Here is a 15,057-nt window from a genome sequence, read left to right as displayed (position 1 = left end):
ACGTACATGGTAACAGGCCCCACTCTATTTAGCAGTGCAAATGAAGAAAATGTATTTGGGAGCGCCGGGGCCCACAAATGGGAGGGTCCAATGAGTCATGAAATGACGGCCGGCGATGCGAAGGTGCAGCAGTGATGATGCAGCTGATACTGTGTCAGTGATGACGATTGTATTAGGTTCTGACTTCTGACTTCTGAGCTTGCGTGCTGGTTTTAATTTTCTCATTCATTTTTCTTTTTTCTTTTTTCTTTTCTTTTATTTGACTTCACTGGACTCTACTCTACAAAGTGCATGAACAAAACTTTCTTTAACTTACTTTTACACCCCCAACCGTATTTAAAATGTCGCACTTAGCCACCCGGCCTTTGGCATGGTTCTAAGTCCCCATAGTGTATTATAGACTTTATTCCTTTTATAGCTCCCATAAAATATTATAAGGAACCGTATTGGCTCCACTGATAATGGAGTCCCCTTAAATAGTTTTATTAGATTTGCTTCCCAGTTCGAGTCGCAGGAAAATCGCTTTTGTTGAGAGAATATGTGCCTCTCATTCGAGCGAGAACTTCTAGTCTAGGTTGTGATATGGGTTTAAATGTGCCTCCCACAGTTGGGGCCCTCCCCAAAATATCTCGTGGTCAAAACCAAAAAAATATATATATATTATAAGGACTTTTTATTCTTTCCTCGGTTACATAGTGCAGAGACAGTATTTTAGTTCAAGTTCACATAGGATATTATAAAAACTATTATTTCCTCTCTCTTACAACACGTGAGTATAATGAATATCTCTAAGAAATTATTAAGGATAAAAATCTTGAAAATATCTTCGAATATTAGTAAGGATTAAAACTTGAATAGTATTTCGTAGTATTTAGTATAAATTAATTCTAATAATAGTCTTAATATAAATATCAATAGTGATATGATGTAATATTAGTAATAGTCGGATTATAATAATGGTGTTAAAAAAACCTTATTTAAAAAATTATCACACTTAAATTATAAATTATTGTCCTTTTTTTGATAGGACAAACTATAATCATCATAATTTAGATTTTTAAGAAGTCTACATTTACGTAACTATATTTCGTGGCGCAGTCTAAAGATTTGTGAAGTAAACATTTTCAATTTATCAATTTTTACATTCAAACTTTGCGAGTAATTAATAAAATATATAGAAGAGTGTTTATGGAACCAACAAAGGAAATGATTTCAAATAATTCAGTGGCGGAATTTGTTTTATGGATTTTTTTACGTACGTTGGTCGTCATGGAAAATAATCTTAAGAATTTATGTTGGCAATTAATATATAAGATGCTTTTTGAATTAACAAAGCCAGCACCGTCCAACACAAGGCGGATAAAAGGAAACATTGACCTGATGACCATCGAACAGGCTTCAGCCATATCCTAGTGTCTATGTGATAAGAATGTTATATTATTTCTAGAGAGATGGATGGATATAATAAAGAAAGAAAGAGAGCGGAGACAATAGGATATGTGATGATGATGAAGGCTGCTATATTTCATAGGCCGCCTGGCCAGCCTTTTGCATTTTATATTTTGATTTGTCACCCCCGTAGATACTTAAAAGTTACGTGCATAGTGATAGGTTTGTTTCGTATGAGCAATGAAGAGGAGGCTGGCCAAATGTTTTTACCATTTAAATTATTTGCCCACTCAAAGAGTTTTGATTTGAGCTGTCATAGAGTTGATTTATATTTTCTCTTTTGCCACTCAATTACACACTCTAAACATAATTATCATTCTAAAACGCATTCTCACAGATATTAATAAAATACAATCCATTAATCATGGATACTTTTGACCGTTTGTGAAAATATTTTAATATAATAAAGTTCATAATACATAGTAAATTGGAGTAGTTGGTCGTAAACATCATTTCATGTCGATTGGGAGTCAAATTCGCTAGCTACGAGATGGGGCTGGGCCAAAATTAAGATAGATTTAAGTTAAAAAAAAAAAAAAAACCAATTGAAATTAATTATTTTAAAAATCAGCAGCTAGCTATGAATAAATTGACCACATTATTTCACCAAAAAAATAAAAAAATAATAGAAAAAGCCGGCACATGAGAAACGCGCCCAATTTCCTTAAAAAGCAAAAAGTGACGTCTCAACAAAGAAAACTTTATCCACAACAGACGCGATTACTTCCTCAATTTCGCGAGTTACAAAAACAAACTTTGCTTTATTAGTCGTACTGTCTCGTTCGCTTTTTACCGCATTAACTCGCATTTAATGAATCTCAAGCGAAACGCAACGGTGACTGCTAGTTACGGCACTAATTAACACCGGCAAGGGTGTTTTGGACCTTTAAGACTTTTTATAAAACTAACTACGCGATTGTACAGACAGCGAGTGGGTCTATACTGACCGCGACCAACAAAATCATCAGAGCCAGATCTCTCTGATGAGACTGGCAATCTTTACAACGAAGGAAAATGCTAATGCTAAACGCACACGCTTGCTTGGCATTCTTCCGTAACGGAGACTACTTTTTGAGTTTGCACAGTCAACTGACCAGCGCGTGTAAAATTCGCGCGTTAAGAAATTTGTTTGTATCCGTAGGAACCCCAGAAAGGGGAAAGCTCATTATTTTTTGCTGGGTGCGAGTCAAAATCCTACTACCAAAACCCAAAAATCAGGTCAGTGCGTCAGACGGTCGCAAATGATGTGATCAACGGTCGTTCGTGCTTCAACCGGAAGCAGGCAAAAACAGTAATTAAACGAGAACTATGATACGAAGAACCAAAATACATAACGCGAAGAATTGAAACTGATAAGTGTTTCATAATTCTTACAACAAGCATATAAAAAGAAAAAAAAAGCATTATATATACATGGGCTCTCAACTTCCCACCAATATTCTTATCCTCGTTTTTTTTTTTTTTTTTTTTTTTGTCTAATCCCTCTAAAAATAAGAAAAAAAGAAAAAGGAAGAACAAAATGATAAAAGGTGGTAATAGTAAGACCAGTAGTTGAGTAGTTGTAGTCACAAAAGTGAGATGCAGTGCGACGTCGTAAAATGCATAAGCGAGAAGCCACAGTAGTAATTGACAGCTCAAAGCCAGAGCGGTGGCGGCTCATTCAAATCAATCGGCAACCCACGCCTCACAATCCCAAAGAAGGACGGAGTAGACCCATTATCAGCCACCGGAGCGCCATCAATAACCGCAGCGTCAGTTTGTGCAGAAGCTGAAGTTGCTTGCCTATCAGCAAAGTTGATTTCTTTAAGAACCCCAGTTTGCAAAAATTCACAAAATCCAAAGCGCTGATGACGGTGGTGACCAGGAGTGATCCAACGGTGCTGATTACTGGTATTAGTATCAGACGGTGCGTTGAGATCAAGAGGAAGAGAGTTTGTAACCGGAGCTGGGAAGTTGGTCTTGGCTTTGGCTCCACGGAGAGACCTGGCAGCGCCGTCGTACGCGAGTGCAGCTTCCTCCGGGGTGTCAAATGTACCCAACCAAACCCTCGTCTTCTTCCACGGGTCGCGTATTTCAGCTGCGTATCTCCCCCATGGCCTCTTTCTAACACCCCTGTAGTGTCCCTCACGTGAGGACGCCATTGAGAAAAACAGAAACAGAAACAAAATCCGAAGAGATGTTTAGCTATTAGTAGTAGAAAATTATCAGAAGAGAGAGCGCAACTGTGTTTGTGTAGCGCTTTTTAAGAAAATAAAAATTAGGGGTCCCACCAAGTCACCCGTAATCGTCGGTTGGACGGCATGATTCTATATAAAGAATTCACAACTCACTCTCCACCGTCCGATTCTCATGTAGTTATAAACTCTCACTTGAAATTCAACTCAACGGTGCTGATTCTATGATTTTTTTTTTATTTTGAAATTCTGATGATGTTTTTTTAAAAAGAGTGCGGAGATATTGAGTAGCATACAAAACCAAAAGTGGGACCTACGTGAAAAGACAGAGAGAAAAAAATAAAAGAAGTAGAGAGCCGCCGCCTGATTAGACGTGAGAGATGGAGGAGAGTGTCATGTGACTAGTCGTGGAGCCGAAGTGACGTAAGCCCTATGCATTTTGTACGGCGCTGCTCAGCGGCGCCTGCATTAATTTAGTATTATAAAAATATTTGATGTAATAATTAAAAAAAAGAAGCAAAAATAGAGTGGAATTATGATGATTAAGATGAAGAAAGAGCGGGGTGGCGTGTCGGGTAGCGAGTGGAGGGTAGTGTGCAGAGATCCCACGTGGAGGATACGTAAGAGGTGTCTGAGTTGCAGGAGACAGGGCCGGGTTTGAGCTGAGGGTGAGTTAAAAAATTGAGGGGAATTGATTTTGCATTTGGCGTGTTTGACTCGGTTTTGAGGATTCAGTATTTGTGTGGTGTGTGGTCCAGAATATTGGGTTAAAGTGAAACTGTACGGTGGATGACTAAAGACTACTGCGCTGCCCCTCACTGACAAATGGTCACGTGAAAGCCATTTTCATGATTATTTAACTTTAAAATTGACTAAGCCATGAAACTTGACACGTGTGTTATGAGAGCATGCGGGATTTTAAATATCAACATATACAGTTTTGATCGGCTGAGCACATAATTATAATATAAATTATAATTATAATTATATACATAAAATGATAAATTTTAAGATCGAATATAAATTATAATTATATACATAAAATAATAAATAATAAAAAATATGTTATAATTTTAATCGTATAATTATGAAGGCGTGTTCTACCTTAAAATGATTTCAATATATTTAAACCCTTCTCTTAAATATATTGAAATGATTTTTGTTAAGTTACCTTATAGTATGTACAAAAATATGTAAAAAAATAATAACATGACAATGGATTCACTTGATTTTTAAATGAGCTGTATAAGTTACATAAATGGTAACTTGGCAAGATCTTATTGAAATTTATATACATAATTTTTTTTATATTTTATCTTGGGTGTGTGTGTATGTATATAATAGAAGAGGTCAATTATAAAAGTTTAAGTTTTTTTAATTATTCTTTTGACAAGTTTTAATTGGTTTATTTTTTTATAAGATAATATGCTATGTATTTGGATTTTTCACATTTAAAACATGTATAATTTTTGTGATATTTTATAAAAAAAATATTTATTTCAATATATTGAAATTTGTGTTTTTTGTTTGTTAGTAGCATCAAAGTGAGGATGTCCTATATATATATTACTCTTAACAAAAACATTTTTAAAGTGAAGATGTTATTAAAATATAAAGAAACATATATTTTAATACATTAAAAGCTTTGTTTTTATTGTTAGTGCATTAAAATTTATGACTTTTTATTCGTCAGTGACATTGTCACTTTTTTTAAATGAAGATGTATTCATTAGAAAATTATTCTATAATTTTGATTTAAAAAGTTTCTTACTTTTCACTTATTAGATTCATTCAATTACATGATGATATTTTAAAGTTGGAATGTTGTGTGTGTACACGTGCACACACTCTAAATGCTGTGGTTTTTTATTTGTTAGTGTATTGAAATTTATAAATTTTTATTTTTCAATAACATTGTCACTTTATTAAAATGAAGATGTGCTTATTAGAAAATTATTCTATTATTTTGATTTAAAAATTTTCTTAATTTTCATTTATTAGATTCATTCAATTATATGATAATATTTTGAAGTTAAAATGTTGCGTACATATCTCCTTTCGTCTACCATTCGATTGGGTGACTCTAATAAATAAACAATTAAATAATTTTAAGTCAAGAGAACACTCTTCCATACACACAAATCAACTTCCAATCTAAAATATTAGATTTTATTAAAATTTAAAACGAGTTTACAACAGCATAAATTATCTTTTTCCCAATTTTTTAAGTGAAAGTCGCCCAGACTTTAATACTATCCGAAATTGTCGGATTGAAAAAATGGCGATATATAAAACTTTTTCTTGTTTAGTGCAAAGTAGTGGAGAATTGCTTGGATCATCAGCCATGGCCCATGGCAGTTGTATGCTTTATGCTTTATGCTTTATGCTTTATTTGCCTGCCTCCATTAGTAAACTAGGGCTAGCAGGGGCTAGATTTCTAAGGAGACAATGAGGTTGGGGTGGGGGAGGGATGCCTACTCCATTCTCCATCCATTACAAATTTCACCTTCATTTCCTACCTCATTTTCTAATAAATTTAGTGGGGTGGGGATAAAAAATTTATGAGTGGAAAATGATTTCCTCATCCCCACCTCATTCTCTATTTATTTATTTTATAATAGATATAGATAAATGATTCAATAAATTAAAAATTAAAGACTTAAATAAAATTATTACCACATTATAAAGTATTTAAATTATTTAATAAAATCTCCAAATATTTGAAATAATATCAAAATTGAAAAAGATTTGAAGACAACAGTATATTAAGAGATAAAATAAAATATAACAATATTTTTGGGCTGAATAAAAACTATATTGTATAGTTTTCTTTTAGTTATAACTCTTTTATATCAAGTTAAAATAAAAAGAAACTTTATTAACTAACATTGCAATTGATAAAACAAAAATTATTAAATAAAAATTAGAAAAATATTTATATATAATGGAGATTGGGGTGAGGATGGGGTGGGGTGGGGAGTACAAAACTAAACCCCACCCCATTAAGAATTTAGAAATTATTTTTCCCTCGTTCCCCCATCTCATTCACCAAAAATTATTTAAAATTGACCCCATTTAGGATGGAGCCCCATGGGACCCCACCCATGGGACCCCACCCATGGAGGATTTTGCAATTTCCTTCGTTTAGGCGCACAGTGCATACAGCTAATTCAGATTATATCAATTGGGTCCAAGGATTGCTTCTTTCATGAAAAATTTTGCGTCAATAATCGATTTTGATGCCCACTTGCTTGAATTTATCATTTAAATCCATTTTCCCCCCCTTTTATCTCAAAAACATTGCTTCCTTCTAAATTTGATTGCATTATTGCATGGTTACTCGGAATTTTGAACGTGGCTGGTTCAATTATGAAATTTTGTTCTCTAGTGGGGGCACATTCTCACTTCCGTCATGACAGTCATGGGAATATGGAATGACCAAAATGCAATAACACCTGAGAAGAACATACAACAAGCCGTAACACTTTCAACCAATAATAATAAAAACAATAAAATGGAAAAACAAAAGGATTTACAGTCTCAATCACTTTCTCCTTGTATCCTCTTGAAAACACCATTCTTCTGGCCTTGCGAAGCCAGGACTTGAAAGCTTCCTTTCAAGCATCTTGATGAAAAACATAAAGGATCCAACAAAGAGTGCATTTTTTGTAAGACTATACTGCACTGGTATTTCATTATGTGACAACAACATTCATACTGCCAGAATGAACAAAAGAACGGAAGCAATTTACAAAATTTATCACTATCCAGCATTATGGGGGCTACAAGGTAAGATCTGGCTGTTGGAGGTGCCTCTTTGGCTTCATCACTCAACACCAAACAAGATTGTTGAAAGGAACACGTGAGCATCCACAAGGACCAAATCTCGAGAGGTCTTTTATCATGCTTGTCCAACAAAAGCATTTTAGAATCCATGAATTAAGACGGAAGCAGATTTAAAGGACTTCAGGATTGATAATTGTTAATCATGACAGCAGACTAGGTCCATTCTCTGCAGCAGTTCGGGCATTGCCATGATGATTATAGTGCCTTGCCAACTGAATATCATGTGATAAATGGGTCCTTGCTTTTGCATAGGGAGCACCTCTTGCTGTACAAAGACAAAAAAAGGCACAAAAATTTTATCAGGTGTGTATATTGTGAGTCGAACATTATTTGAAAACAAAGTTAATCCTAGACATTTATCATCGATAGAGATTCTAAAATTAAATTGTGCTCTTAACATTACATATTCTCTCAAAAGAGTTTGTTCGCTATGAATGTCCTTACCTGCAATCTGCTGTGCTCTTAGAATGTTCTGGCGCCTTTTCCACCAGACCATTGAACAGATAATAAGAAGGAAGATAAGACCAAGCACACCAAATCCAATACCAATTTTTGCACTAGTAGAAAGGTGGGGCCCGCATGCACGTAGCCCAGGTATACCACATAGACCTGCATTATCAGTAAAACTATGCATATCCCCCTTCAGTATTTTATTGTAGACTAAGTAACAAACAAATATATTAGTAAATATATCTACATACAATCACGCTATAGCATGTTTGTGCACGCATCACTGATAATACATGCTATAGCAAGTTTTTCTCAAGCCCAATCATATCTACAGATAATCCATAGCCCAAACATACTTGAAGCTAGCTCGGTGCAGAAGTCTTCCTCCTAGTGCAGCAGGAACTCTTCCAGAAAGAGAGTTACCATTGAGGTTCCTGCAACAAGACAAACTTAAGTTACTCTATTTTACAGTTACATTTCATGTGCTAATCAGCTGCAGAAGAGAACTTACAGTCTACGTAGTGCTGTCAACTGCCCAAGGCTTTCAGGAATTGATCCATTAAAGAAATTGTAGGACAGGTCCCTGGAAAGCAAATAACATCACTAGCACAGTTGGATTTACCCCATATGAACAAGACACAATTAGGAATGTCCAGAAAGAAACAAGCTGGTTAGGATGCACTTACAGTACTTCTAAGCTAGCTATTGTCCCTAGTGAAGATGGAATAGCCCCACGAATGCTGTTTCCACTCAGATTTCTGTAATTACACAAGTTCAGCATATGTGAGCTACAGAGATTTTTTAAACCCTTTAAAAGCTTGGATCACAAATGTTCAACTATTGTAGTAAGAAACAAACAGCAATAAGTGACCAGTCCAAGAGAAAGGAATGAGAGCCATTCCTTTCATCTTTGCCATAATTTTGTCAAGGTTCTCAGCTGTGAGACTTGGATAAAAGAGAAAAGCACATACTGCGGTAGTACTTAACAGACGAAAGCAACCAATACTACAACTTTGTAATCCGAGGAAGGTATCTACAAAAAACTTACATGCTCTGTAGATGACGCAGTTTGGATATGCCATTTGGCAAGAAACCCCTCAGACCTTGATTGTCCAGGCCACTAGTCATGAAGAAGCAAAAATTATTTATCAAATTATGATAATATAAGTGATGGAAGACATTTAACTTTTAAAATCTTAAGCATAGGATTCTGGAAAATGGTAAATATTATGAACACAGAAGCTGCGTAGCTCCAGATCAAAAAAAAAAAAATCAAGTGGATAGACAAAACTGCATGGACTTATTGGACAACCAAAAATACACCAACCAACCAATATGGACCTGCCTTATTGGTTGAAATAACAAAAGATCTTTGCCATTATTGATGTACCTTCTATCCATATCAAATATCCAATCACAGTGAACAGAATAGTTATCCAAAGCACAATGTATCAAAAAGAAGAAACTAAAAGTACAAAGGCAGTGATCTGATGAGTAAGGACAGCTGCTCTTAATTCATTCAATTCTAATTTAAGGCTTTACAATGAAGGTTCATTGAGAGAAATGAAAAAAAATTAGTATGCATAAAAAATTCAAATGTATGGAAGGCAAATTACGGGGATAGCTAATTAAACAATAATGCAGATATAAATTGAATATAAAGGGATCAAGAAAGTACAGTCCATCAATGACCCATTTGTGGCTAGTTCTGTCAAACTGACAATCTGCTCCACTCCATGGGTGTTGTTGGGGAACACAGGGATCACCATTCCACCCAAACCGATGAGGAAGGTCCAATGAGTTCTTCAATACCTGTAAAGCTCTTACTAGAATAAAGAATGAAAAAAAATCAGTAAAACATAAAAATATTCAAACTTCCGAAAAATACATTGCTCGGCTGTAAAGAGCCCTGAGGAGGGGGGGGAACCTTCTTCTGGCAGAGTTTTGGATTCAACAGCAATGATCTCAAAGACCTCAATGGCATTGATTATGGCATGACTTCCTCCTTTAGGATGAAGGGTTACTGTTAAGGTCCTCCCGTTAACAGCAACAGTTGTGTTCAGAACAAGTGCTGTATAGCGATCCCCACTCATTTTGACAACATCTACACCTTCAAATGCAATATCACCATTTATCAGGATGTCAAATACCCTTTGCCCAACACCAGTGATTGTATTATCAATCTCCGCAAAGTGCAACCAAATTGAATAGTTTCTGTTGGGATCCACATCCATAGTATATTGTAAATCTGGCTGACTATCAGTACTAACAAGAGCAGTCTGATAAAGTGCTTCTGGATAAAAATTTGGTGCCTTTGAAGCCTGCTTGATGCTGCTCTCAGTGGACCTTCTTTGATCAGCATTCTGACCGAAAGATAGAATCGGGTTCCAAAATCTATCGCCACCCCAGTGATCCCCACTATAGTCTACATCAAACTTTGGCTTCCCATTACCACAACTCAATCTTGTGGCTGTTCTGAGGATTAACCCCTCACCCCACCCTTGACCGAAATAGTATGCTTTGTCATCAACCTGAAGAATCTCAAGAGAAAGGATCGCTGGATCTCCATGCCCAGTGCTGTGGAAGCATATAGAGACCGTACCATCTCTAAGAAAGACAAGGGCTTCGGCAAATGCTCGGTCATCATGGTCACTCCAACCTGATTTCAAAGAATAAATTTGGGTGCCTTCGACAGATATATCAAACAGAGGTTCATGGTCAAAACTAGTCAATGTAACCAATCCAAAGAAAATCCTCACATTGTAATGTCCCTTTGGCACTCTGTTAATTATATAGCAATTTTCGGGACCTTCAGATAAAGGAAAATAGCGAAGTGTTTTTAATGGAGGAGTGATAAAGCTTGGACGCGTGGCATTAGCTGGAATGCCTCCAGTATAAGCAAAATCCTTAAACCAGAGTGTATTTGTTGGAGGACTATGAATGTTTTGGCGTGCTCCACAGCTAATACGCATGGCAAAAGGCGCTGCATTGAAACAAAAGATTCCATAAATTTTGACACCCAATAACATGAAACAATAGCTAAAGCAGAAAATTCTAATTGTGTTTCCTTCGTCAAGTTTGGGAACGGAATTTAATTTTCCTGCAATCGCAAATGTAAGCAGTGATATACCAACAGGTGAAATGGTCACAGCTTAAAGGAATAGAAAACACACAACAGTCAATGGTCACATCTGGCATTTCAATCGCAAAACAAGTTTATATCTCTTCAAGCTCTATCATTCAAACTAGGGTTTAGGAATCAAAAGATGATAAACTATCTTAGTTCCTCTAACAGTCCGGCCAAATGGACTTCAAACTTAAAGATGATGAGTTTATTATATTAAGCATACCCGCATGCTAGAAGGCATAAATCGTGGTAACGATAGTGGCAGTCAGGTCAAGTATAACAAACTATAGAGTAAACAACTATGATACTTTCCTTTTATCTACATTTACTCAGCAACCAAACAGATCGGAACATCCAAAACCTACTGCTAGAAGAATTCAACAAATAAAGCACGTTCAATTTAAATCCAAATCCTTCCATCTCATCATATTCACCGCTTACATGTCCAGAAAATTTAGAAGCTCGAGATCAATAACTCATTCAAAGAAACAAACATTTAATTAATCAAAATGAAAGATTAACTCACTTCAAAGTCCCAAATTCAAATCTCAAGCAAATCTTTTCACAACAAATAAAGTGAAAGCTAATTACCATGTCGAGCTGAAGAAGAATTGAGAGCCGAACAGAAAACAAGAAGCCATAAGAAGTGAAATCTAAGCATTTTGGTTTCAATTGAGCTTTGCTTGCTTCCTTTTTGCGAAAAAAACTCTAAAGCTTCGCTTCACATTGTCTATCTACGTCCATCTACTTTGAGCTTCGACTGTATTTTTAAACAGTGAGTGAATAGTGGGACGTGAGTGCAGGTAAACAGTTACATTTTTTTAATTCATTTTTTCTTGGTTTAGTTGACTCTCGTGAAAAGAGCAGATGATAATGTGGTGATCAGGTTCATCAATTCTGATAGACTTCTGATCCGACGGGGCATGTGCATTCATTGAATGGAATCTAAATTGCAAGTACAAATAAGATATTTGCGCGTCCCTTTCTTTTTTTGTTTTTTTCGTTTTTGGCGGAAGAGAGATTTCGTGTTCTGATTATGGCTCCATACTGGGAGTAGTTGCTGCGATTCCAATTAATTTTTTATATTTCCCTTGTAGCGTAGGTATGTATACCTCAACTTAGTAGATGACAATAGAGAAAATTCACAGGAAAGAAATAAAAAAAAAAAATACAGGGGTCAGTGCTGAAAGGAAATTTACATTTACGTAAGTGCCTTGATGAGGGATGCTGATGTGAATTTAGATCGGACGATTGAGGATGCTTGTCGTCTCGGTTGAATTCATTTGGTATTGCTCTTGACTCTTGGATTTTTGACCTGACGAGACATCAATTGGTGCGCAACTATCGGGAATTTGATACTGGAAAATGGGTCAATGCAATGACGCTGTCGCTGACAGTATATAGCAGTAATTTTTGGTTTTGACAATTTCTTTTTTAAGTTATCTGGAAAGATTGGTTTACAAATAGCGTTGAAGACTTGTAGTCTGGGTAACTGTCATGAACAACTGGTGCAGGCCTGCTGTTGCATGGACCAAACTTATGGAAACAGAATAAATTTTTCAAAAATACAAATCATCTAATGGATCCATAAGATTGTTCATCAGAAAATTTGGAGAATTATACATAAGTAGCCTAAAAATTTTTGAATTTTAAAGGAAAATTATCTCTGTACCACTTTTATTTTATCATATGTATATCTAATCACTACAAAATTTGGATATGTTCTCTGCACCATATTTATTTTTTAAACTTATATCAATCAACCACTTTAACACTTACAAATGACTATTTTACCCTAAAATGAGTTAAAAAAACATTTTATTCTATAAAATTTTAAAAAATAAAATATTATAGTTACAAGAACACCTATTGACTTAATAAAACAAATAAGTCTCAAAATCTAAGATGTTAATTTTTATAATTATAAGTTCATTTAAAAATTGTCGTGATAATTTTTTGTAACTATAATTTCATTTAATTTTTGTAATTAAATTAAATATAGGAAAGTTTCTTAATTTTTTTAACTATCGGGAAATTTACAATAATTTTAGGGAGCTTTTCTCTTCATGTTAATTTTTATTAACTTCTCTATACTTAATTTAATTACAAAAACTAAATGAAATTATAATTTCAAAAAATTAATGTGATCATTTTTAAATGAAACTATAATTATAAAAAATTAACATTTGGATTTTGAGATTTTATTTGTTCTATTAAATTCATTGGTATTCTTCAAAATTTTGTAGGATAATATATATTTTAATTTATTTAGGGGTAAAATAATCATTTGTTAGTGTTAAAGTGATTGATTGGTCCAAGTCAAAAAGCAAATGTGGTACCGAGAACATGTCAAAACTTTATGGTGGATAGATGTTCATATGATAAAATAAAAGTGATTCAAAGATAATTGACCCACCTAACTTTTTTTTTCTATTATAACTAATCAAATACAAGTTTTTCTAATAGATTTATCCTACCACCTGTTGAGTGTTAGAAAATGCATATTTATAAAGGAGAAAACCGTCATTTTACATTTCAAGTCTTACTAACAACCCTTACTTTTATGTATTTAACCTTCTTGTATTTAATTACATGTGTTTTATTTTAATTAAGTATTTTATGTATTTTAGGGGCATTATAGTCATTTCACAATAAAGGAGAGATCAGATGGCAAAACGGACATCACTTTTGAACTCAGGACGGTCGAAAACCTTAGGAGGGGCATAAAAGGAAAAATGGCACTATTCACGTGTACGGTACTGTCTATGTTACTGTTCACGACACTGTTCACATAGACGGATCGATGACGTGGCATTGACCGATGATGTGGCATTGACTGATGAGGTGTCACGATCCTGTTGGGCTAAAATTCTTATGTACTGTTGATGGTGACGTGACATCATATCAGTGGACGAAAAATCTCGCGTACGGTACATGCATCACACAGGATTATTGTCAACCAAACCGTGTTACTGTTCATCCGGGTCAAACCGTATTACTGTTCATCCACGTGGTCAAACCGTGGACTGTTGACTGATGACGTGGCACAATCCTGAGCGTCCAAACTGTTTTTAAACCGATGGCCATGATTTACTCCATGTATCTATAAAAAGGGGGCCTCTCCCCCTAATTTGATATCTCTGAATCCATTTTTGGGATCCATTATTTGTAATTCCTTCTCCATCTTGTATTTTCTTTATATTTTAATAAATTCCCATTTTGCCCCTAGTTCAATTATGAGTAGCTAATTTCCTTTCAAGCTTGGGTTGAAGGTGAAGTCTCAACATGTGTCATGGGCTTTATTTGGTAAATTTATTTTCTTTTCCCCTCTAGTTTTTGTGGATGATTTGACTTATCGTCGACAAATAATACTGATCTTGTCTAGATACCGTCTTGGTTACACCGGCTCTCTAGTATAAGGTTATTATTATTTGGCACGATAAGCCCTTAGCACCATATTGATTAGAGCGTGGTTCATGAGGTGTGGATTCCCCCTCATGATTTAATTGGTATTAATAAGGATTATTTAGCCCATGATGCATGTTGATACGGATCCAGATATCCAAGTACGTCATTTCAATACATTTCTCTTCAATTTATTCTCGCCATTGCAATTCCAAAATTAGAATTTATTCTCGCCATTTCAATTCCAATTTTAGGATAATTCAAATCACTTCCACCATAAATCCAACCACCCATTTACAAAATTAATTCTACACATAATTAAAATCCACCTCCTCGTGGGATCGACACTCGTCACCATTGATCTATACTACAATAGATTCGTGCGCTTGCGAGTACATTAAAATTTGCACAACACCACCCACTGCTACTCTCAACAAATAAAAACACAGCTTGTTTTTAGGTAATCCCTAAGTTACGTTTAACATAACTTATTGTTTGACTAATCTGAAACCATTAGATATCTTGAATTTGAATCCAACAAATATTGTTAAATTTGTGCAAAAATAGTAACAAATGGCAAATCGGCTGAATTGGTTAATTGAAGTG

General features: G+C 35.0%; 2 protein-coding genes across 2 annotated transcripts; both read right to left on the bottom strand.

Moving 5' to 3' along the window:
* Positions 1-2,761: 2,761 nt before the first annotated feature.
* Positions 2,762-3,811, bottom strand: LOC102615180 (ethylene-responsive transcription factor 12). The gene has a single exon (XM_006467689.4). The coding sequence runs from the start codon at positions 3,588-3,590 to the stop codon at positions 3,084-3,086; it is 507 nt and encodes a 168-aa protein (XP_006467752.1). The 5' UTR covers positions 3,591-3,811; the 3' UTR covers positions 2,762-3,083.
* A 3,279-nt stretch (positions 3,812-7,090) lies between these two features.
* On the bottom strand, positions 7,091-11,960 carry LOC102615455 (receptor-like protein 4). The gene is made up of 9 exons (XM_006467690.4): positions 11,638-11,960; positions 9,847-10,902; positions 9,598-9,745; positions 8,968-9,039; positions 8,606-8,677; positions 8,431-8,502; positions 8,276-8,353; positions 7,914-8,095; positions 7,091-7,734 (listed from the first exon to the last, which is right to left on the bottom strand). The coding sequence occupies exons 1-9, from the start codon at positions 11,705-11,707 to the stop codon at positions 7,610-7,612; spliced, it is 1,875 nt and encodes a 624-aa protein (XP_006467753.1). The 5' UTR covers positions 11,708-11,960; the 3' UTR covers positions 7,091-7,609.
* Between the last annotated feature and the right edge of the window lie 3,097 nt (positions 11,961-15,057).

Source organism: Citrus sinensis, chromosome 2 (genome assembly GCF_022201045.2).
Source record: "Citrus sinensis cultivar Valencia sweet orange chromosome 2, DVS_A1.0, whole genome shotgun sequence".
Lineage (NCBI taxonomy): Eukaryota > Viridiplantae > Streptophyta > Magnoliopsida > Sapindales > Rutaceae > Citrus > Citrus sinensis.
This window is presented reverse-complemented; position numbering and strand designations above follow the sequence as displayed.